This window comes from Dermacentor andersoni, chromosome 3 (assembly GCF_023375885.2).
Source record: "Dermacentor andersoni chromosome 3, qqDerAnde1_hic_scaffold, whole genome shotgun sequence".
NCBI lineage: Eukaryota > Metazoa > Arthropoda > Arachnida > Ixodida > Ixodidae > Dermacentor > Dermacentor andersoni.
This window is the reverse complement of record NC_092816.1, coordinates 44146067-44169531: the sequence shown is the minus strand read 5'-3', so window position 1 is coordinate 44169531 and position 23465 is coordinate 44146067. Positions and strand designations below refer to the sequence as shown.

Below are 23465 nucleotides of genomic sequence, written 5' to 3'. Positions count from 1 at the left end.
TTTTTCACAATCCCAAGAAAATAACTTTCTACACTTATAATTGTCTTATACTAACGAAATTTGGAATACATACTCTTAAAGATATGTACAGTACTGGTATCTACTTGAAATTGCAATATCTTTGTCCAGTAATATCTTTGTTGCAGTAGTTGCAAAAACGCGAGATTATATTTCAGGGAATTGAGAAAGAAATATAGTTGAAATGTTCTAATTTTTTTCCCTAGTTCCGGTAAGTGTGCATGCTGTTTGCCTAGATATCGGCACTTTGCGATCTACAAAGAGCTAAACAAGCTACAGTGCAATGCTTTTTTTTTTAACATTTAGAACACAACAAAGTGCCCAAAAAGATGACTATATTTTGCCCATGGGCATCAAATAACTCAAAAACTATAACAGCTACACAAACACTAATTACATATTTGAATTCTGTATCGAAAATTTTATAATTGGCTGAGTTTTGAAACCTCTAGAACAATAAAAAAAAAGAGTTGTTTTGAGGAGCGTCTCCCTTTAAATATGGAAGCTCGCCTCGCCATCCAAGAGGTAACCTGCCACCGTGATGTGGACTAAGGAAGTTCATACCAAGTAGGCAAGCAAAAATGTGAAGTGTTTTGCTGAACAAAGCAGGCAAAAAAAAAAAAAATGCTTGTTGCAAAATTTGTGATGACAAGGTGGCAGTAAATGCAACTCCTTTTAAGTCTGTTTGAGTAAAAATGCAGGCCAGGGCATACAAATGTGCTCCGTCATCATATCTGTTCACCCTTCGGCTTTAAGGGGTCAAGACTGCCGACACCATTTAGTCAGTGACTCTTTTGAATTTCTGAACACATTTATTCATTTGTACATCCACATATTAATCGCTAAAAAGAAGCCCCAAGAAGACGCCATCCAAGGCATAAAAGGACAATGTGCCCACACATATTTTTGGCAGGTTGTGTAACTTGTGTTTTGGAAGTACCTCCACGTAAGCCAACAATGGTCACTCTCCACACACACACGCAACATGTACAGGCATGCACGGCACAGAAGACGAATATTAGATGGTTTACTTGTCCCAGCACCTGCCTTCCTCTGAAAAACGCTGCATGGATCGAACCTAATCCATGCAGCTGAATGAATTATAGAAGGGACATAAGATGCCAACAGTTCCTGTGCAGGCCTCAACCACTGTAGTGCCCCTCAGTTCACTATGACACTTGTAGATTAAAGTTACCTTCTGGATGTCACTGCCATGCTGTCTTGGTGGCTGTCAAATGTTTGTCACAAAACACATCATAGGGTTGAGTTGTCAGACACAGAGCAATGTGATGAATGAAGTAGAAAGTGACAATAATTATGAAATTAAAACACTTAAAATGAGTGGAGACATTGAAATGGTCAAAATTAAAACAGCGAGTTCATTACGAGAGAGCGCTAGCTGTGTTCCTTCAGAGGCGGTAAAAGAAAGATGTAGAGCGGCCACACAAATTTACGTCATCCAATTCATGAAAAGTTCGTACAGACGCATATAAATATATAATATGTACACAATGTGTCACGTCACTGTTTGCTTCTAAGAGAGAGCTGCTTTTGTGGCAAGCTTTCGGTCAGTGTGTCCTCTGGAATGGCCAAATCGGATTCCTGAAAGAAGAATGCAGGGCAAAAGTAAAGAAATATAGTCGGAAGTCTAAGCCACTTTCAGTAACTACAAACAACTTGTTTGTATTATTTTTTAAATGAGCACCTCTGGATAAGCTGCAACACCTTTATAAAGTTGCTGCAGCTTATCACTCACTCAGGAGTGATAAGCACCCACTCAGGAAAAGAAGAATGGAAATTCTGGGGGTATTCATGCCAAAACCACAATCTGATTATGAGACACACCATAGTGGGTGGGATTCGGGATTAGTTTTGACCACCTGGGGTTCTTTAGTATACCTAAGAACAGGAGCGCTTTTGCATTTTGCCCCCCATTGAAATTCGGCCACCGCGGCTGCGATGAACCAGTAAACTTAGTAGCACAATGCCATAGCCGCTAGCTAAGCTACTACAGTGGGTACCACTCAGGAACAGTTAAAACCCAGACCACTTCGGCACTTTTATGAACATTCCCCTACAATATGTATTTTAATAGACAAAATAACAGAGGAGTTCTGCTGTTCTGAAGTGTACAGTGGCACAGGGTGTTTTGCAGCTGCCTCCTCACAGCATTGCTTAGCATTATACCATGTGGCTGCCAATGAAGCCTCATGGGGATGGATACGGGCTCCTGCAAGCACTTGAGCAGTGCTTGTCAAGTAATGAAGCGTAGATTTCTTTGGCTCTTTCTCGCACAGTGCGTGGATGGCTGTCTGGCTGGGTGGACGGTGCTGATCCCAGAGACAGCTTGAAGAGCCACTAAAGAGAAACCCTGAACGAGTTTAGGCTGGTGAATTTTGCGGTAACAGGTTTATTATTAGAAGAATGTGAATGTTAAAATTGAATTTCTTGAATTTTGAGCTCATACCAACCTGCCTTTAACACCGTCCATGTGGAGTCAGATTTCAAAGTACTTAATTCATATTTTGTGCAGTTTTGGCCCAGTAAAAGATCCTGAATCTTGGCAAGGTCAGTTTACGTTTTTTTTTTTTTTGTTTTAGAATGCAATGCAGTCTACGTTTCACCAATAACTTAACTAGGCCCAAGCAGGTGACATCACTGCGAGCTGGCGTCACCACCCACATTTCGTTTTGGTGTTTTTTTCTCACTTATGAACTTACAAAGACTCTTCTCATGGTAAGATCAATCAATTTTTCGGTATTGTAGAAGCAGTAATTTGCTAATGCAGCTCGAATAATTTTTCTTTTTAGTGTTCCTTTACTCTGAGGTGGTTAATTGTCGTGGCGATCCTGATACCAGCTCAAAATGTGCGTGCTCGCAAAGTTTTAAATGCGGTTTGTAGCACTCGCTGATGCTGGAGGCAGTGCAATGTACCCACGCATTCACAGCAATCACCAACAAAGCACCCACGCACCTCATAGCAATGACCAATAAAGCTGATGAATAAGCGTTCCCAGCTGAAATTTCAAGCAGAAGCCTGCCCGCCCTTCCTTTCAAGGGAGCCCTGCTTCCAGCCAGAGAGTCAGTCACACACACGAATGCCTCCACCCAAGATGCACTATCCACAACGTCACCTATTACAATACGTGAACTCGGTAAATCATCCAATGCAGAACATGCCACACCACCATTGAGGGTGTGCCACGCAGCAAAACAGGAAAGAAAAGGAAAACAAAAAGAGGTGGGGCTCGTGACATAAACGTGATGTGGCCTTACATCTTTGGTATGGGAGAAGGCAGGGAAGAGGTATCGCAGAGGCTAGCCGAGGCAGAAGTAGAGCGTGTCCGTACCGGCAGTGAAGCTTGCCATCTGGCAGCGTGGCAACGCAACATTTAAAATTTCTCCCGTCTCCACTAATAACGAAGCAAACTGAAAAATTCTTGTGGTAAAATACATAACCAAAATTTCTAATGGGGACCCGTGGGGGGGGGGGGGATTTAAGGCAATTGCTGCTACCACGGTGGCTCTTGCCACGAAACTGTATTACTACTTACGGGGTGCTGCGCCACGGGACACTCCCCCTTGCAGGAGCACAGGGAGGAGCAGCTCCTCTGCTTCCTGGAACATCCACAGCGTCCCGAGCGGCACAGTCCTCGGCACTTGCAGGCAGCCGCCGATGTAGAGCGCTTCAGTAAACAATAGCAAGCAATAGCACTTAAAGACCAACCGCAACAAAATTCAGGACATCCAGAACAAGCATGTCTAATCATGTATATAGCCCGAAACAACCTAAAAATGCAGTAGCAAGTACACCACTGTCACACTCAAACAGTACAAGTATAGATGTGCCAACCAATTCACCGTCATCATCAGCCTATTTATATTGCAGGATACAGGCCTCTCTTGAAGATCTTCAATTACCCCCGTCCGCTGCCAGTGAGCCCCTCTTATGCCTGAGCATTTCCAAATTTCATCGCATGAACTAATTCCCTGCCGTCCTCGACTGCAGCTCCCTTTCTTCTGGCACCCATTGTGTAACTCAACAGACCGGTGGTTATCTACGCTACGCATTACATGGCCTACCCAGCTCCATTTCTTTCCTAAATAATGTCAACCAGAATGTTGGCTAACTTTGTTTGCTCACTAATCCGCACCGTTGTTTTCCTGTTTATCAATGTTGTGCCTAACATTTTTCGTTCCATCAATCATTGCGCGGTACTCAACTTCATGTTTCCGTTGGTAAAATGCAATGATTGTGCACTTTTAAAGGATAGCAGTAAGCTGACTTGGTTGGAATGCATATGGCGGGCTTTACCCATTTCTGCTCTTCCAACCAATTACGTTGATTCATTTCTGTAATCTCACAGTGGCGACAAACTTCCTTCAACATTGCTCTCTCCTGCCAACTATGTTTTCCAGTACAGAGGGAAAGTTCCGTGCAGTTTTGTAGGCGGAGCCTGTGCTGAATTATGGAGTATAGATGTTTGGTATAGACGTGAAGCAGCCTTTGTGCTAATTTGACGTATGAGTGGACACGCCACATAAAGCTTGCGAAACTTAATGGTTTTGACAACACAACTCAAAGACCTAAACCATGAAATGTTGAGAACCAGCGCCTGCCTGGGCAGCCAGGTGTCCACAGCGTGACAGCATGCGTGCATGCAGTTCAGGGAGTTGTGCAATGCCCGTTTACTACCAGTTGTCCGTGTCATCTGCTAAGGTACTATTCAAAGGCCGTTATGCCAAGGTTATATAGATTGTTTATATTACTAACTCGTAAGCAATTTAACGAAAGCAAAATTTTGTTGCAGTTGCCCATCTAAGGCCCCTGGAGCAAGCCTTCACGTCCAGTTTAGAGCCCTAAGACTGTGTACTGCAAACAATATTTTTGTACAGCTCTATTCATTTCTTATACACTGCACTTACCGGCTTATCTTAGCAATAATAGCATCACACTGTCATGCAAGTTATTAATGAAGGACAAACAGAATGGAACAATTGATTGTTACAAAACATAGCTCTTGAGAGGCATTTCAAAGTGATGCCATCTTTATTTTGCTTCATTGTATGTGCTACTGCTGTCCACAACATTAGGATGAACTCCTCACTTTGATAAATTTTGGCAGTTTTAAGAAACCACATCTCAATATAATGAATGGCTGGAACTAAATTATACTTCTGGAACCAAACAAACAAACAAACCATAACATTGTCTTTATCACATTAAGAGGGTTCATTAAGACAAAGTATACTTCATTTGGCGTGGCCTTACATCTAAAAATCTACACAGGGAAGGACTTCATGCTTATTTTGAGCACCCGAGGCAGATGCATTTCTAAAGATCACACACAGCCATTTCTGCACTCTGCTTTCTTCAAAATGCAGTTACGACAGCTTGAAATCAAATCCACAACCTTTCGATCTTAAAATACCTGCACGTTCACTCGGGCAATAAAATATTTGCAATGACTTGCGCCCATTTATGCGGTAAGTTCTTGATTGTGGGTGCTCCTAAGCTTAACAGGAAATGTGTGACCACATCTGCTAACACCGGGACAGAGAGCTCAGAAAACAAAGTAGTTTTGAAATTCACACAGCCATTTTCTAGCCATTTCTTAGCCACAAATTTTAGCCGCTTGAAGGACAAACGGAGCAGGGACAGCTGAAATGAACGGCCATGATCGTTCAAAAACATGAATACCTAATTTTGTAATTTCTAGACAGTGTAGCAATCTTGCCTGTTTCAATACTGCGGTAGACTTTGTGAGGAACCTTGTATGTCAATGTGTTTTTTCTTAACTGCTGTTCAGCCTAACCAAAGTTCTAGATGTACAGGAAATGAGAAAGGCTTCAAAAATGTTTAGCTTAACATTAAGATGGCTTTTCTTAGAGTTCATCTACTGCATTAGTAACTTATGTATCAGTCTGTTGTATTAGTAACACTGATTAGTAACTAGTAAAAGATTAGATTAGTAATTCGTAACACAGAGACACCACCACTGGCCAATCCGGCATTCACTTTGGAAAAGCTTATGCCATTTTGTCAAAGTCTCTTCAAGCAAACATAATGCAGACTTATTTCATTTTGCTTAAAACAAAGCCAGTGGAATAATTAACAGAAATAAAAGTGTGCTGTTTACAGCCTGTCCATTCTGCACAAAAGAAAGTAGCATTTTACGTTAGGGCACGGCAGCAATTCAAGGTGGGCACATGTATGTTTCTGGACACTGATGCTACTGATAAACATTTTCTCTTGCATTGCATTGACTGAAGTTATTAAATGAGCAATACATACAGTCCAATTGAATTCTGGGGTCTTATGTGCCAAAAACATGATTTGGTTACGAGGCATGCCATAGTGAGGGACTCCCGATTAATTTTAACCACCCGAGGATTTTTTAACCTGCCCCCAATGCATGGAGCACAGGTGTTTTTGCATTTCGCCCCCGTCGAAATGCGGCCGCCATGGCTGGGACTTGATCTCGTGACCTCGTGCTTAGCAGCGCAACACCCCGGCTGCTAAGCAATCGCGGCCGGTATGCAGTCAAACCTTCTTTTAACAAGGACACATCCAATAAAAAAATACTTTCTTTTTAATCTAACATTCGCTTTAAGTTTACACACTAGTATCAGCAAGAAAAAGAAAATATATATATATATACATATATTGTAATCGAGTCTATTCAGAAGAAACGAACGTGTGATGTCTCCCATGGGCCAATTGTGATGGCCCATCAGTGGCTTGTCATGTAAATGCATGACAAGTGAGCAATGCTAACCCTTTGCATGGTCTTTAATAAGCAACCACGTGATCACTCAGGATTGGCATATGGGCTTCCCGACTAAGGGGCCAGCCAAGTGAAGCTTCTGGACATGCGTCCGGAATGTGTAGTTTTAAGTTGCACTTACTGCGTACTTCACATTCTTATCACCAGAATACATATTTTGAGCTGTTGGCTAACAAATATTCATTTCAATGCACCCAATACTGCCTTGGATCTTGAATTTTGATTTTATATACAGTAGTAGAATATTTCTTGCAATAAAGCATGGCCAAGGAAATTTTAAACTTACTTCGTTACATCCAAGTATTATATCTGTGTTCCTCATGTAAAAGTTTTACTATCTAAAGAACTGTCTTTTACACACAGCTGACTGCTGTCTACAACATGCCCTCCGGATATACAGTAGACTTCCTCTTATTTGACTCCAGTTAACTTTGTTTCTTGGCTAATTTGATCCTGACCAAAAGTCCCGGCTGGCGTCTATGCATATTTATGGGCCCAAATTTTTATTTCAATCCTAAAATTGGCTTTTGCCAAATAATTCGAACTTGGCCAGTACATATGCCTAACCTCTATGGTGACTCCAATAGCGACTCCCTTACTGGCAGCGTCTCTTGGCAGAGCTTCGGGGACAATCAATGCGTTAAATGAATGTCATCCTCCCATACAAAACGCTCACTTTTTACGTGCTATAGGAAAACTTTTCAAGCAATAATGGTAGCACAATGTCCGGTTACGATATTTGCCTTCTTTTCTATCCCAGGAAAATTGGGCCAAGAATTGCGTTAGCGATGCTCGTGTGCTTTGCTGCATAAAGGCCAACTTTCATGAAGGGATCTCTAGCACCGAATTTTGTGCAGCGAAAAATTCAGTGCGAAGCACCACCGCATATTTATCACCCCACACTCCATACAAGCTAGAGCGGGTTAATGCTGCCGACCATGTAGCTGACACAGCCCGCGAGGAGTTATTGTGGCCAGACTAGGTCTATTTGAGCATCAAATGGAAGCAAATGGCTGTGCTACTTTCTCATTGGTCCATACATTGGTCCAAATGAATCAGCGACGTTTTTTTTTACGTTTTTTTTCTGCATGTTGTTTAACTCGACTCGCTGGATAATTGGATTAATTTCGTTGTTCCTGGCAGGGTCGAATTAACGGAAGTCAACTGTAGTCGCTGCACATAAACAAGAGGAGGTGAGAGAAACAGCACAACATCCATACCACAAAGAAAATTGGAAAATCAAGAACAGCGATTTCATAAAACAATGAAATCATAATCTACAAATTTTTGCCAGTCCTCTTCTGAAAAGTGCCAGGTGTTGTGCAGGAGTTATCTATACACACATGCATGCCAAAAGCGATTTCCTTAACTCCATTAAAGGGCCCCTGAAACGGTTCAGACAAGTTTCATAGACGCGTAGGGTACAGCTTAAGTAGAACATTCGCACCACAATTTAAGTGAAGCTATTACAAGTTACCCTCCTCCCTAGCCATGCTTTTCCTCCACAACTCGTTCGCCGAGCGATCGGGGCTAAGCTCTGCCTTCACTGGTTCTGCGTCACGATGTGACGTCACATCGTCCACTTCCAGCTGCTTTGGAGCCCGCCCCCGCCCGCGCGAAACGTCTCCGCTAGCGACTTGGCTGTCAACCACAAGCAAGAGCTATCGAAGCAGCATGCATTGCGAGCATTCTGTCATAGCGCCGAACGTGTCTGGTATTCCGGTAATCACACACTAGCAGAACGTTTCGACGGAACGGTGAAGGCATAAACTCAAGCTGATGAAGGAACTTTAGCGTAGACGTACGTGAGCTGCCTGATCGGTCTCCACGGTCCAGCCACCCGTTGGCGTAGAGCTTAACCAGCCAAAGAAAGAGCTAATATTGCTCTAACCAAGTGTAAAACATTTTAAACATTTACGAAAACAACATGCCAACGATTACACTCCTGCGAAAAATTTACACCAGCAGCAAAGAAGAATACATTTTGTTACTGCTACTGTGTGTGGTTGAGCTCTATGCCACCAGGTGGCTGCACCGTGCAGACCATTCACATTTGCGCTTCTGTTCATCCCCTGAAACGACACGCAAGGGGACACCGCCAGGCCCTGTCCCCTTGCGCTTGCGTTTACCCTAATACTGGACTCGCTAAACGCTATTGCGTTAGTAATCTTCCGGTGTAAAGTGACGGCCACAATCGCGCAAATCCTGGCGCCCATCGGATAGCGGCTGTCCAATGCGCTGCAGCCAGTCCGCTCGTCTACTGGCTTGCACAAGGACACGATGTCGCAGCTTGACATCGCTATGTTTGCATTTCACAACGCAACAAAGTCGAATCATAGCAATCGCGAAAAGACAGACCGACACTGACGGCGGAGCTCTCGTCAAAGACGGTGCATGTTGTAACACAAGCAGACGACAGTTGCTGTGTGCCGTAACTGCTTAAGTGTACTGAAATAAAACACGTTGTGGGGCTAGTTGGTGCATAGTTTTCAATGCAAACTGGTGAAAAATTACTGAAAAATTGTTCTGGTGCATTCTTTTTATGTTATATTCTTTTTATAAAAGCAAATTAACATTCCAACTATTATGAATATCATTTGTTTACCATAAAGTTGGAAAAATTATCGATCACATGCCCTGGTCAGCCAGTCGGATAGCTCGCCTCACTGACGTCATATGGGTGATTTCTGTCACAGGGGTAGGGGCGGCTTAAAATTCCGCCGAGCAGTGTGCTGCGATCGGCAGCGATGTGCATTTTTAAAACCTTATAATAAATTACATGCATTACACGGAGCACTTAGATGTGTCAATTAATGATCAGAAGGACCTACTCCAACGATTCAGTGTGTTTGCAGAATATCGTCAAAATCGTTTCAGGGTCCCTTTAATGAAGTCCCCCTTCCTATGCACGGAAGAGCAACACATACCTTCATGGATTTAGGCTTCTCCTCCTCCTGCGACTTCCGCTTGCGGCTGGCCTAAAGGGAATAAAAGAAGAGTGATTCAATTCAACATCACAAACCAACACAAAGGCTACGAGAGGTGCTGAAGAGAAGGGCTCTGGAGTAATTTTCACCGCTTTGGGTCGCTTAATTTGCACCCAAAACATGATACACAAGCTTTTATCTTTTTCCCATCTTGTCCCCACCGAAATGTTAAAATTAGAATTAAATTCTGGAGTTTTACGTGCCAAAACCATGATACGATTATGAGGCACGCCGTAGCGGGGGGCTCTGGATTAATTTCGACCACCTGGGATTCTTTAACGTGCACCCAATGCACAGTACCCATCGAAATGCTGCCAGCGGCAATTGAACACGCGACTTCTGGTTAAGCAACAGAATGTCGTGGCCACCTTTCAACTGCAATGGCAACACCGATAGGCCTCATCCATGCTCAACCATCACAGCATCCAAGATTTCAATAAGAAAGCGCAATGCAGAGAGGCAGTGCAGTTTAGTTCAATCTGCGGAGACCACCATTGAAGGAGACCGCAGCCACATTTGGTGTGGCAGTGCCGGTGGTCCGGCATACCACTCGTCCTTGGCCGCAGACTAGCTGGTATTCTTCCTCGAGATTTCATCTTTCTTGTTATCTTGGGGTGCGGCTGATAGTGGCCCTCATCATAGGTGCCCTCCCTCTAATGCAACATGCAAAGTAGTTACATTATGTACAGTGTGCACAGAGGTATTACATGTGCATGCCCATGGTGAGGTGCGTAGAAAGAATGAAGTTGGCATGAAGAAGGAAGTGGGAATTGATGGACTGCTTACATGCAGTTGCAATGATTGGATTTTGGCCTTCAGCTCATCAGAAGGTGCACATTCAGAGTAAAGGAAGATGGATTCAGCCAGGAGATTATAACTCTGGGCCAACTCTCACTTTCGTATTTACGTGTGAAGTACTGCAATGCTCTTGTTAGACAACTGCCGAACGAGTATGAATGAAATTTGCTGCACATGAGAGAGCGGAATTCTACCAACCATAAGAAGCAAAATTTCACCCTAGGGCCTGAAACCTAAATTTCAAACTAGGGCCTCAATTTTTTGTAAATAGAAATTACAGAAGATCGATAAGTTGAGAAAGAATTGCATCTGTCATAGCATCTAAAGTGGACAATATATAGCAGCTGACATGAAATTGTTAATGATAGCGATGGTTTTGTGAAAGTACTTGTGAATTAGTGGAGTTTTTATAGTGCAGTACAAAACATCAATTTTGTCCACTTAAGATGTCTAACAAGTGCAGGCTACATAAGTTATGTTTCATTATGCTTAAGTTAGAGTTGCAAGCACAATGCTACAGTTATTAAATTATGTGATTTTCAACAATTTGTTTAAAAAGAAATGGTGTAAAATTATCTACTCCTTGCAGTTTGGCAGATTTTAACTTTCTTCCATATGCAACAAATCACATTAAATGTGGTGCAGTGCATGCTGAGCAAAATTATTTCTTCATTCCCATGTACCAGGATAGGAGCTTCTTGGGAGAAGCTTCCCCTTAACTCATACACACAACAGTGCTTTGAATGACACTTCTTACATGGCAGCTTACCATTTCTAAGGCCATTCACAGAGGTGAAAAAAATTCACTCACGATTACAATACTCCCCAATGCAAAATTTGAACGCAGCTCTATATGCATTTTCATTTCGCGAAATATTGAGGCAAGGGATTTGAGGGAGACGTGTAGCAGAGTCGGCAGTTATCGAAGATCTGTTCAGTGGGTCAGGCATGGACAGGGATGGTCCTCACCAGTTGTTCCCGTACCCCTGCTAAGTCTCTTGCTTTTATGAGAAACTTGCTGCCATACGATATGACGCATGCAAAAATAGCGGTGTGGTTGACTACGATTCTCATGTTTCACTCCTTTATCTGCGACTCAATGGAAACTGGTGCACTCTCACATGGTATACGACGCGACTCACGTGCCAATTGTCTCAAATGGTTTGTTCCGTGCTGTACGTCACAGGAGGCCAACAGTATAGTTGAGAGAAACTGATCCCATGGCTATCACCAGCTTCAATTTTTTTTTAGTCCTTTCTCAGGTATGAATCCTCAGTTCACAGTAAGGCCCAACCTATGAGCGATTCCATGTGAGGGCACCCTGGGCAAGGGTAATGGGAAGGATTGGGCATGCCAGTAGAGTAGGAAATGAATGGAGGTGAGACACGTCTTGCGTGTGTGTAGCTAGAAATGCACATGCGTGAATGTGATATTGTGGAACATTAATGTTTGGAGTTGGTGACGAATTTCCTTTGTCCATGGTGTGACACGAATGGCAAACTAGGCAAGTGACCCTGAATAACATCCGTAAATATAATCCAGCAATCTAGCCTCACCCATTCCTTTTTAGCGGCCCTGTAGTTGTGATGAAAGAGCCTCATAATTCTGTTTCACAACAACTGGTGCAAACATCTGAACATTGCATTTGTTGAGCACAGGGCAGATTATTGTGAACTTGCCCAGAGTGATGAAAGTGAAACGTGCGGTTACCTGGCGCAGTTCACTGCTGAGACACCAGTCCGGGTCGTTTTCAACATCGCTGTAGTGTTCGCTCTCGATGCTCGACTCCAGGTCTTGGAAAGTGAGGACTTGTGGCTTGATGCCCGTTTTCGTCTGCAACAACGCGCATGCCGCACAAGGTGTCACAACAAAACAAGGTGCTGTGATAGTGACATGGTGAGGTTTCATAAATGTGTGGATATTGTTGCTGGGTTAGTTGATTGGTATGTAGGCATTAAAACTGCGTAAATGTACACACCATGTAAAGAAAAACCTCCACATAATGAAGTTGGTAATATCAGCAAATTGCTTTGTTATCAAAATTATGTTCTATTGAACTTCAATATTTTACGCAAAATGAGTACAGTCACAGATGGACTTCTCTTACATGGAAGGGCCTGCAAAATTTTCCGAATTAGTACGGAATTGGCAAAAGCAAGTTTAAATGAGAAAAAAATTGTTTTGTTCACTTTGAGAGTCGGCAACGAAACATGCGGTTTCCTGCCGTGTTGACGGTATCGTCACATTGGCAGTACAAAGCAAAGCCAGCCATGCTTTTATGTACACTCTGCCCCCGCGGCTGATAGTGTTGGTCACAGTGGGGCGATGCCATCATGAAAAACGCCAGCAGCCGGGAGACAAATGCTTTATCTGCTTGTTGCTTAGATGCATCTTCAAAACTCGAGATTGCGCAACCTCCATCACTAAAAGAGGGAAGGCCCACTGCCATGCCATCTCAGCTCGCCCAGTCTTTGCATGTGCGGCAGGTTACCTCAGAAGCAGGGTACACAGGCTGTGCATGCGGTCAAGCCACACTGACGGCCATGCACTGCCACAGCTGCGCTAGAAAAGGAGACGCATGTTAACCCCTGTCCCACTCACTCACGCATTACTGGAAGCTCGCTCCTTTCCCCTTCCTCATGCGGGAAGACAGTGCTCATCAAGCGAGCATCCTTCTTGGCTCACCCTCTCAACTTTTCACTTGTACCTAGAGCACACAGTGCTCCAGGTACATGGGGCGTGATAGATCACCCATGGGGCGTGATAGAATCTCGTTACATTTTCACTTCATACGGAACGTGACACTGTACCGCTTTGGTGGCCGCTCTGGGTTGCACGATTGTAGAGGCAAGTTCTTAAGCAGCCACATGTATTTCAACCATTTGACCAACTGAGTCCTCAGAAATTTCTATTTACTGCCTCGGTATTCCTTCACAGTAGCAGTGAAATTTCGTTTTATTCAAATTGTGTATAAACACACTTCGTTATGCTGAGGTTCAATATACATAGTGTTCATGGACAAGAAATAATAGAATGTTAAATACTTCATTACATCTAGAATTTCATTATATTCAAGTTAGTTATATCGACATTTAACTGTATATTACTTTCGTTTTATTATTGGTTATAATGCAAGTACCGAGCAGAGAGACAGAATGATACACACTGATACACTAGCCATGGAATAAGCCAGGGGAGCAATACAGAAATAGCACAGTCGAACGCCGATTTAACAAGCAAAAATGTCAAATTATTGGATATAACAAAGCAACTCTAGAATGTTGTCAATATCAGTGTGTACCATATATATATATATGCCAACGAATATTGGATACAGGGTTTGCAATAGCTCTTGCGTACAAAATTAATAGGTTTTCATGGCCTTTAAGTACCCCAACAGTACATCTATAAGAAATAAAGCACCACATAATGCATGAAATCTTCAAAGCAAGACATTGTGTAAACAACAAGCAAACTTTTTTTTTATTGCTCACAAATGCTCATTAGGCCTTTTGCACATAAACCTCTGCCTACCACTACAAAGATGCTAATCAGGTTCAACTGCTTGAAATTACAGCTTACGAAAATCTCATGGTCAAATACACAAATAAAATTAACTAAGCTTTGCTGAAAGCAAAATTCAAGAATTTATAAGCACTTCGTAAAACTTAAAGGGACACCAAAGGCAAATAGTAAGTCGAGCTAAAGTGATAGATTAGTGCACGAGAATCTCTAAGGCGTTAAAAGTGTCACAAACAGAGAGCCTTAGTAATTCAGAAATTGCGGTAAATGCAGCAGACGATTAGACTCCACCGATGACGAAGGTACTGCTCATTTAATCTCTGTCACTAGTTCTCAACTACTCGTTATAAAAACACCATTGTATAGCTTTATAAGACAAAAGAAAATGCTACTTGCCCAGTTCATTTCATTATTTTTTAAAGAATTGATTGACATCACCCTTGACAACAACACAGGCGGTCGAAAGGTTTTGTTTTCGCTCGACTCTGCATTATAATAAACACTTTGAGCGCTAAAAACACACAGGAACTACAAAACGCTAAAAGCACGCGCCAACTAGCCCACTTATCCATCCTTTTGCTCGACTCTGCACTGCCCGTGCTTTCGTGTTTCAGCAGTTTCGTTATAGCGTAGTGCTGCACTGGTTTTGCTGGTTTGCGAAACTCGCACAAACTGCAAGTAGCACAGAACTCCCCTTCCATGTGATGTATCAGGAAGCCCGAACTGTCCACGCCACTTGACAAAAAGCAGCTGCAGCGGCAGATCCACCGCTCTGTCTTGGCTCGGTTTCTCCATGGCCGTGCATTTGCGTTCCATGCAAAAATTTGTACTGCCGTCTGTCGGGTGCCGTTTTACTCACTGAAGGCAGCAAAGGACGGTGATGGCACATGCAACATCACCACTCCCCGCTTGGGTGGCGGGATATTTGAAGTGCGATAGAGGTATTCGGACCCTTCAGATGCAATTTTCTCGTAAACTATGTCATTTCTTGACATGAAACAAGCCTTGCGAGGTGTCTCGAATAATATTTAAACAGTCCACGTCGACTAAGTATTCACCTTTAGTGTCCCTTTAAAAGCTTTGGAAGACTTAAACATGAGTCTCATTCCTTCTTTTTTTTTTAATTCTGGGGTTTCATTTGCCAAAACCACAATCTTATTATGAGGCACAGTGTATTAAGGGACTCTGGATTAATTTTGACCACCTGAAGAGCTTTATTGGCCACCCAATGCATGGCACATGGGCGTTCTTGCGTTTCACCTCTATCGTAATGTGGCTGCCATGGCAGGAATTTGATCCCACGACTTCATGTTTAGCATTGCAACATCATAGCTGCTAAGTCACTATGCCGGGTAAAACAGTTTCACTTTCAAGGAACACTACAAAACCTGCAGATAAACTATGACATTTTTCTATCGGATGAAACTGTTATAAGATGCTTGCATTATCTTCTGGGGTTAGTAATAAAGCACTGTCGAAAAGTGCAACAAGGTGCACTACAAAAAAGGGATGCCGCATTATGCGTTTCCCTGTCTTTTTGCACCGTTTACCAGCAATGAGCAGAAAAGCAATGCAAGGGAGGGTGGGGGGTGCACCAAATAAAATACCAACAGGATCACAAACAACCCTTACGGCTAGAGGCTTCCGCTTGTTGATCTTTTTGGCAGAACTGATGTCTTCGAAGAACTCGACGCGGCTGCCTTTGACGTTTGCGAGTGCCTGCAAGCAATGAACAATGCCTTCACTTTACCGCATCGGCAGTGGGTGAATTACCTCGTTCTTCTCACTGCTGCACCACTCTCAGCCTCACCCTAGTGATTCACGATCATTCCACTCTGTGACCCCTTATGAAAGAGGCTGAGCTTCAATTAACTTGCCCCCCACAAGACCTTGAAGTATGCGAGCTTTACACCAACGCAATAGCTTTTCTAAACTTTTCTCAGGCTCAAATTGGCATGCGACTTTGAATGTAACCAATGTAAATAGCAGATTTAAATACAGAAGAGAAATCATAACTATCTCAGGATTCTATTGATTGTGGGCCTATTATGTGCCAGCCAAGCGTGCTACTATGATTTAAAGCTACATTAGCTGCTACACAAATGCCACATAAAACTATATAAAACCGTTCCAATTTCTCAAAAGGTGCAATAATAAGATGATACCAATAGAGTTACTGTATAGTACAATGAGCGAAAATGCACATGAGCGAAGAACCGAAGCTACTGCAGACTCGCCAACCTTAAAATTTTAACAATGCTACATCCAAAGCAGTGAAATACTAAATTTTCATACAAACACTAAAAGTTATATTACTGTATCAGTTCAGTTTTCTTTTTTCTTATACCACAGACTGCTTCATAAGGACTTTGAACAGGTTCTCTGCTTTACAGCTGATGCCAGAACAGCAACAGAGACAAACAAAAGGACAATTTATAATGTATACTCATGAAACATACGTGTAATGGCAGCTGCAATTTAAGTTTCTGTTAAAGAATTGGTTCTATAACTCATCCAGCAGGGTTTCTAGCATATCCCAATAGAGATGCTAGAACCTTTCTCGTATGGAAGGAAAGTAAACGCAGTTACTGTATTTAGTGTTCATGCTTTTTTTTTATATGTCCAACTGTAACGCACACCGAATTCCTTACGACCAGAAACGAAATAGGCAGTTGCCCTCGATAAATGCACACCCGAATTTTCGTACTTCAGAAAATTAGTAACGCAATACCCTCGATCGTTCCCTCATCAGATTTTCACAATAAGAGACAGAAATAGCATTTTGCATTTCCAAGCCATCTCTCACTTGGAAAAATGGGATAATACTTGCACTCAATTGGCGGCCGCCATCATCGGCAAGCTCCAATTTCAAGACCGCGGCAGCACCGTCTGTATCAAGTGGTTCCCGGCGCACGCCGGCGAGTGTGCATCCTCACCGAACCACAACGAGACGGCCCATTCGGCGGCGCGAGCGCTTACCTTCCGCGCCCCCGAGAGTGACCGTTCCGTGTGGTGGTTCGAAACCAAGGACAGATTGACTAGTTATGCAGAAGTAACCAAGTGTTACCGCTTAGCTCGACGGACAATGCCGCCTCCCCACCCGGCACTCAGTCGGGAGGAGGCCGTAATCCTAAGACAAATACAGACCGCGTCACTCCTCGCCCCCGCAATGCTGCACGTGCTTCACCCAGAGCTCTATCCGAGTGGGCTGTGTGGTGTTTGTGCAGCGGGTCCGGCGGACCAATGGCACATCATGTGGGACTGTGCCAGGTTCCCGACGGCAGCTACCTCCAGGACTTACCCGCCAGAACTTCAAAGTGCACTGCAGTCTACAGACAAGGACTCACAACTATGGGCCGTCCAGCAGGCCCGGGGTGCGCTCGAAAAGCACAAGCCTCGTGACCCACTACAAACGGGCCCAACGGGGCTAGTGCAGAGTAGAGTATAACCCCGGGTCGACGCTTGGCCAGCGTCACGACTCGTTAAATCGTCGTTTGCCGGCACTTTATTAAAGTTATTCCTATCCTATCCTATCCTATGGAATGTATTGCATCCAAGCCACAGTGGACCGAACATCACTAGTGATCACTGTCCGAGCCTTTATGACTATTGACTGCCCTGAGACTGTTATCTACAGTGCCATACATGGCATTTGAGATCCATTATTTCTTTAACTGTGTTGCACACCATAGTAGACGGGATCTAAAATTGGGGGATGGGATGTGGACAGCACCTATTGTAGTTTTGGTTTCGTACTCGAATCTAATGAGTATGTCATATTTTATAGAACTTTTCTGGAAAGAAAAAAAGGTGCCCTTCGAATAAACAGTCAAAGTGGGAGGACAAATATATCGGGGTTAGTAAGGCTGCAGCTATTGGTACAAGTGTACGGCGACTTGCTCAGGAATGGTATAATATCCCCTTCAGGTGCTGCACACTTAATTGTGCATGTCTGCATAGTGCATCAACACTTTGATAATGTATTTCAGAGGTGTCCATGCATTTCGAACCAATTCTGATTGCACGTGTGCTGCAAATACGCCAGAAAAACGAGTTGGAAAGTAAACTGCTGGATGCTATCTCTTGGTGTCAGTGTGTGATCACGTAGTGGGTTCACTTGTTCCATCATATTTCTCAATGGTCTACATCAGGAATATCTTTCACGTGGCTGTACTACAGGTATTTTTCATGTATGTTCGAAATGAAATAGTTAATGTACGTGATACTCAGCATTCCTGTAGAGTTTTTGCATTGAATCCAGATTCTGTAAACTTGAAGGAACTCTAAGCATTAAGAATTCTTAATTCACTTAGCAGCTGTACACCTTTGATGGTTATGAAGATGCAAGAAATGTGGTAAAGCTAAATTCTTATGAAACAGAATTGGCACCTGAAGGGGACATACTTGAAAGTAGCAGCTGCACGTAAAAAAAGTGTGCGGTGCAAGAGCAATGTGAACAAAAATTTAGCTTACGTCCCCAATGACTATGGACAGAAGAAGAGCAATGAAATTAATCCAACATTCTTTCACCTGTGCCAATAGGCTAACTGCCATTGTATGTGATCAGTGTCAGGCACTCATATTCCTATCACGATTTACGTGCCACTTCAATAAAGCAAACCTTTCTTTCCAGAGTGGAGCGAGTTTTCATGCTTCAGTGGTTGGACTGTGAAGAGGAGGAGGAAAGCGTGGAGAGGAAGACAATGGACAAGATGCTGAGAGATGGAGAGGAGGAGAGGATGCACGGGGCACGAAGCCCGTTTGGTTGCAGCAGTAACAACGTCACTTCCATTGCAGTGAATGCACACCTGTGCTCGTTCGTGGAAGAAGGGTTACAACTCAGTGACGTAGGTTACACCAGTTCTCTGTGTTGGCATGCATGGCGAAATACTAGAGAAATGGCTGTAAATGAAGTATTATCCCATTGGTTAGTGCAGAGTGACACACCACACAAAGCTGCTTAAATCCAAAAGACTAAATGCTCGACGGCAGTGACAGGTTGCACAGACAGTCAAACTACGAGAAGCCTTGCGTAAATCAATCAGCTTCGAAGGTTTCTGCATGATTTCTTTAAACTTGCGTACGGCACCCTGTGCTACACAGGACTCGGACAGCTGGCGGTCAGCATGCAAAAGATAAATGAAAGTGGCATCCTACCCTTTCCAAGGTCTCCACTTCTTCAGTCTTTCTCTTCAGCTCGTCATGGACATATTGCAACCTAGACAGTTCCAGGACCTGCGTCAGATGCACCAGAAAATACCTTTCTCTTTTCCTTGCAACTGTACTTGTTTATCTCATGCAGAAATGCTGCACTCAAATGCCCGCTAGCCTTTATGTGGGCAAACTATTACCATGGGTTGCACAAATGTATGTGCGAACAGTAGCAGAGGCCAACTCATCCAACACCTGCTCTCTTTTAGGAACAAAACAATGGAAGGTTCAGCTTATGTATGAATGCCATTGCTTGTTACCAGGATCTTCAGAAAAGGTCAAATGAAGCGAAAAATTTAATTAACCAATGCGCAATGAATGAAAATTCCCCCAGATAACATGTTTGTTGCCTCTATAGTCCCTCTATAAAGATAGGCATATTTGATACGACCTGCATGCCTTCTGGCAGCTAATTGGTTCGATCTTGGCACATGCTTTCGCGCTTTCCATACACACTAGGGCAGCTTTCTCGGTTGATGACTTTCTGAGACCATTTCCTTTGCGCATTATGCCTGGCACTCTCTGCATGCATTGTGGGGAGCCCTAAGCAAGCTGTGAGCAGGTGAGTTGGTCTGTGACAGTCGAAAGTGCAACAACCTTCACTAAAAGATTTGCTTCTTTGCTTTTCTTGGTTGCTACTATGCTTCCAAATTAAAATTCAATTATCACCATCATCATTCAATTAATAGTCGCTTAAAGGTCCCCAATTGTAAAACTTAACGTCTTGGAATTGCAGTGGTTTACTAGGGATGCCTCAGTGGAGGGCTTCGGATTAATTGTTGCTTCCTTGTGTGGACCATCTGGAATTCTTTATATTGTGCACTTAAATCTAACTAAACGAGCATTTTCGCATTTCACCCCCATCGAAATGCAGCCTCTATGGCTGGGACTGAACTCTGCAACCTTGTGCTCGACAGCAGAACGCCACAGCGGCTGAGCAAATGCGGCTGGTGCTGTGCTCCAGCTGCCTTCGTGCAGACAGGGTCAGCAGTTCAGTGCTCTCTGCTGAATATTTCTGTAGCTTTTGCTTCTAGATAAACGACAAACACAGGGATCCTGGCAAAAGACCCCAAGCAAAACTGACTGCAGGCCTTATTAGTGCCGTCACATTCACTTCCAAGTTTACTTTCCCAGATAACATGGAGGGAGCAGCCACACAAAAGCTACCGAACTGAGCACCTTGACAGAGGTGGTGAGCCACTTCTTCGGTGGCAATGGGCCACTTAACTGCAAATATGCTTCAGAGAGGCATCGAATGATTAACGAAAAGGTAAATATTACCTTCTTACACGCACACATGTACCTATGCGTACAAAGTAGGTGTATGCAGACACTTACGTTCAAAGCAAACAACAGCTTCAGTAAGCACGAAGACAGGTTTGAAAACTAATAAGTTTAGTTGACTTTAGCACCAGACCACTGTAGCACCACTAGTAATATCTTTACATTCTCTCTCTCTCTCTCTTTTTTTTTTTTTTGCAGGCAGCATAATCAAAGCAGACCAAAGCAGTACCTGGCTTTGCAGTTTCTCCACGAGAGAAGCATCCATATCTGGATTCGATTGGAGCGTTGTGTTGGCGGAGTGCTTGAGCAGGACGAGTTTCTGGAATGAGTGCAGTAAGTTCTTAGTCTTTTTTGTTTAGTCAAACACACAATATGCTTCTCTTATACCTTGTTCTCAAGTAGGCCTTAGTACATAACAGAATACAGTTTGCTGAATGGTGTAAGCTAATGCTACTAAAAGTATCGTGAGGTGCCGCCGCCCATGAACACCTGGCACACTGGCTATTGGTATTGGCACACGCACGCTAAGACATGCATCCGCATAAAAGTCGATGCCTGCATGCCTAGGGGGTTGTCGTCTGGTCGCGCTATGCGCCAACTCGGGGGTTGTTCACCCCACGGTACGTACTACGAAAAACTGACAATCTGTTTCTCGACCTTTCTTTTATAGAGTTCACTTCACAAATGGAAAGCGTTATTGTTATGCATGTTTATACGACAACTTCAAAGACATCTGACAATTAGTGGGAACTGAAGTGTTCTCAAGTGCATAAAAAGTGCTCGTACAATCTCTAACTTTAATTGGTCTCCCTAATTCGATTAATCTGTTTCCTTGTATATAACAACCATTTTGTTCAAATACTGTTTCTGTCTTGATTATTTATTCACAAAATATTGTGCATAATACAGTGGAACTGCGATTAGACGACTTTCTTGGACCACACGAAAACGTCGTTTATTCTAACCAACTACAATTATGGCCATAATACAAGGCTTTGCACGAGAGAGTAGCAAGCGGCTTCAGTTTAAGCTTTATAGGCTAATACTTTGCAAGATTCAGAAACCAAAACCACTTTTTTTAGCATACTCTGTACTATGATCCGTGCCTGCCAGCATGCTAAAACATTCTTTTCTCATTTACAGACCTTTAATATTCAGTAAATTTATTATAGACTGTCTTTGAGTCACACAGCAAAAGTTGTTTTTCAAGAGCACCAACATCCGCAAGAGGGTCAACTACGGTATCGTCACATGCAGATGAATTTCCGAATGTTGCCAATGCTATTTAGCACATCTGCAAACTTAGGCAGAAGCACGGCAGCATCTGTGGTGTTGTCGTCATTCGAGGTGGCAGCCGGAAGTGTTGGCAGAAACCCAATGACAGATGCATGAGAAGTCTTGTGTTGTCGTGTAAACAAAGCTCTGAACTGCATACACAGGCACAGATGCATATCCGATACGATCTGCGTGTCTTCCGGTGGCTAATCGGTTCGATCTTTGCACACGTTTTCGTGCTTTCCCTACATGCTAGGGCAGTATTGTCTGGTGATCACTTTGGAGGTTGTTTCACTTGCGCAAGACTTGTCGATGGATGCGTCGAAATATGCAGCCGACAGCGCTCTTAGCATTGTATGAAGATAGCAAGCATGGCACAGCACCACAAACACTGTGGGCCGTATACCTGAATGCGTCCAGTGACTGGCGCAGGCACTGCTGAGAGAAAGAGCAAGGAGACAGCAACAAAGGGATGAAGGTGGGCACCAGTTGAGTGACGTGAGAAGGGGGAAGGGAGAGTGAGTCTAGGAGGAACCCCAAAAATCTGTCAGAGCTCTCCGCATGCACAGGGACGCTCTCTCCTTCCGGATGGTGGTATGAGGGAGCTGCCGAAAGCTGGAGGCACTTCTCGCGTGTCTGCCGTTGATTTCACAGTTTTGTGCGGGTTGTCATACGAGACAGGACGTGCACAATCTCACGTTGCATAATCGAGTTTTTTTTTTAATGCATTGTCTCTACAGGGAGTTCGCAGGGACTGCGTTAATCCATTGTAAAATCTCGGACATTACAGAATACGGGGACAAATAACCAGGGTTCATTGTACTTCCAGTGTTGCTTTCTTTTTGCCATTCGTACATATTCAAAAATTACACACGCATAGATCGCAGAGATTGAGAAAGAACAATAAATGCCAGGAGAAGCCAACCTCTTCCTGGTGTTGCTTGTTGAGGTCGGTTAGCCTCATGTCGAAGTCCCTTTCCATCTGCTGCACCATGGCCTCCAGTCGCTCGATCTGCTTTTGGCGCTCGTCCAGTGCCCGCTCCTTCTCGCTCAACTTTGACGTCACCATGTAAGCAGTCATGTTCTCGGACACAAGCTGCAGGGAAGTCAAGAGTCGCAGATCCGCACACACTTATTTTATTGAGACTTTGGAACCTCTGCGGTTTTCTCAGAACCAGAAGAAAATAGTGGGCAGGACACAGAAAGAACGGGACACGACAGCTCACATGAGAAACATGATGTCGAGCAGAATGTCCTATTTTCAGGTGCTTAAGAAAAAGATTTGCTGATCTAATCAATCTTTTGTCCATTTAATCATCCTTATTCACCCCCATCCCATACCCCTGTATGGCCTGAGGCATTTACCCTCGCATTAAAAAAAAAAAAAAAAAAAAAAAAAAAAAAACCATGGACAGGTGTGTACACACATGCACCTCTGATTGATTCAATTAATTATTTCGATTCAATTAAATTATGTTGTGTCCTTTGCTCTTGTGTTTGTTGCTGCTTTTTACTACTAGCCCTGTGCAATGCTTTCCCCTTCCCTTTTTGACCTGTATATTTTGCATTTCTTATAATATCC

The 23465-nt window shown here is 43.4% G+C and overlaps 1 protein-coding gene across 2 annotated transcripts in view; it reads right to left on the bottom strand.

The window, feature by feature from the left end:
* Positions 1-810: 810 nt before the first annotated feature.
* Klp3A (kinesin-like protein 3A) overlaps positions 811-23465 on the bottom strand; it is a 67275-nt gene continuing 44620 nt past the window's right edge. For both annotated transcript variants that reach the window (XM_055064223.2, XM_055064218.2), the window contains exons 19-26: positions 22809-22979; positions 20838-20927; positions 19271-19348; positions 15746-15832; positions 12302-12424; positions 9734-9784; positions 3573-3704; positions 811-1620 (exon numbers count right to left, since the gene is read on the bottom strand). In XM_055064223.2, the coding sequence (XP_054920198.1) occupies positions 1540-1620; positions 3573-3704; positions 9734-9784; positions 12302-12424; positions 15746-15832; positions 19271-19348; positions 20838-20927; positions 22809-22979 (813 nt within the window). In that variant the 3' untranslated portion in view covers positions 811-1539. The remainder of the gene's footprint in view (positions 1621-3572; positions 3705-9733; positions 9785-12301; positions 12425-15745; positions 15833-19270; positions 19349-20837; positions 20928-22808; positions 22980-23465) is intronic.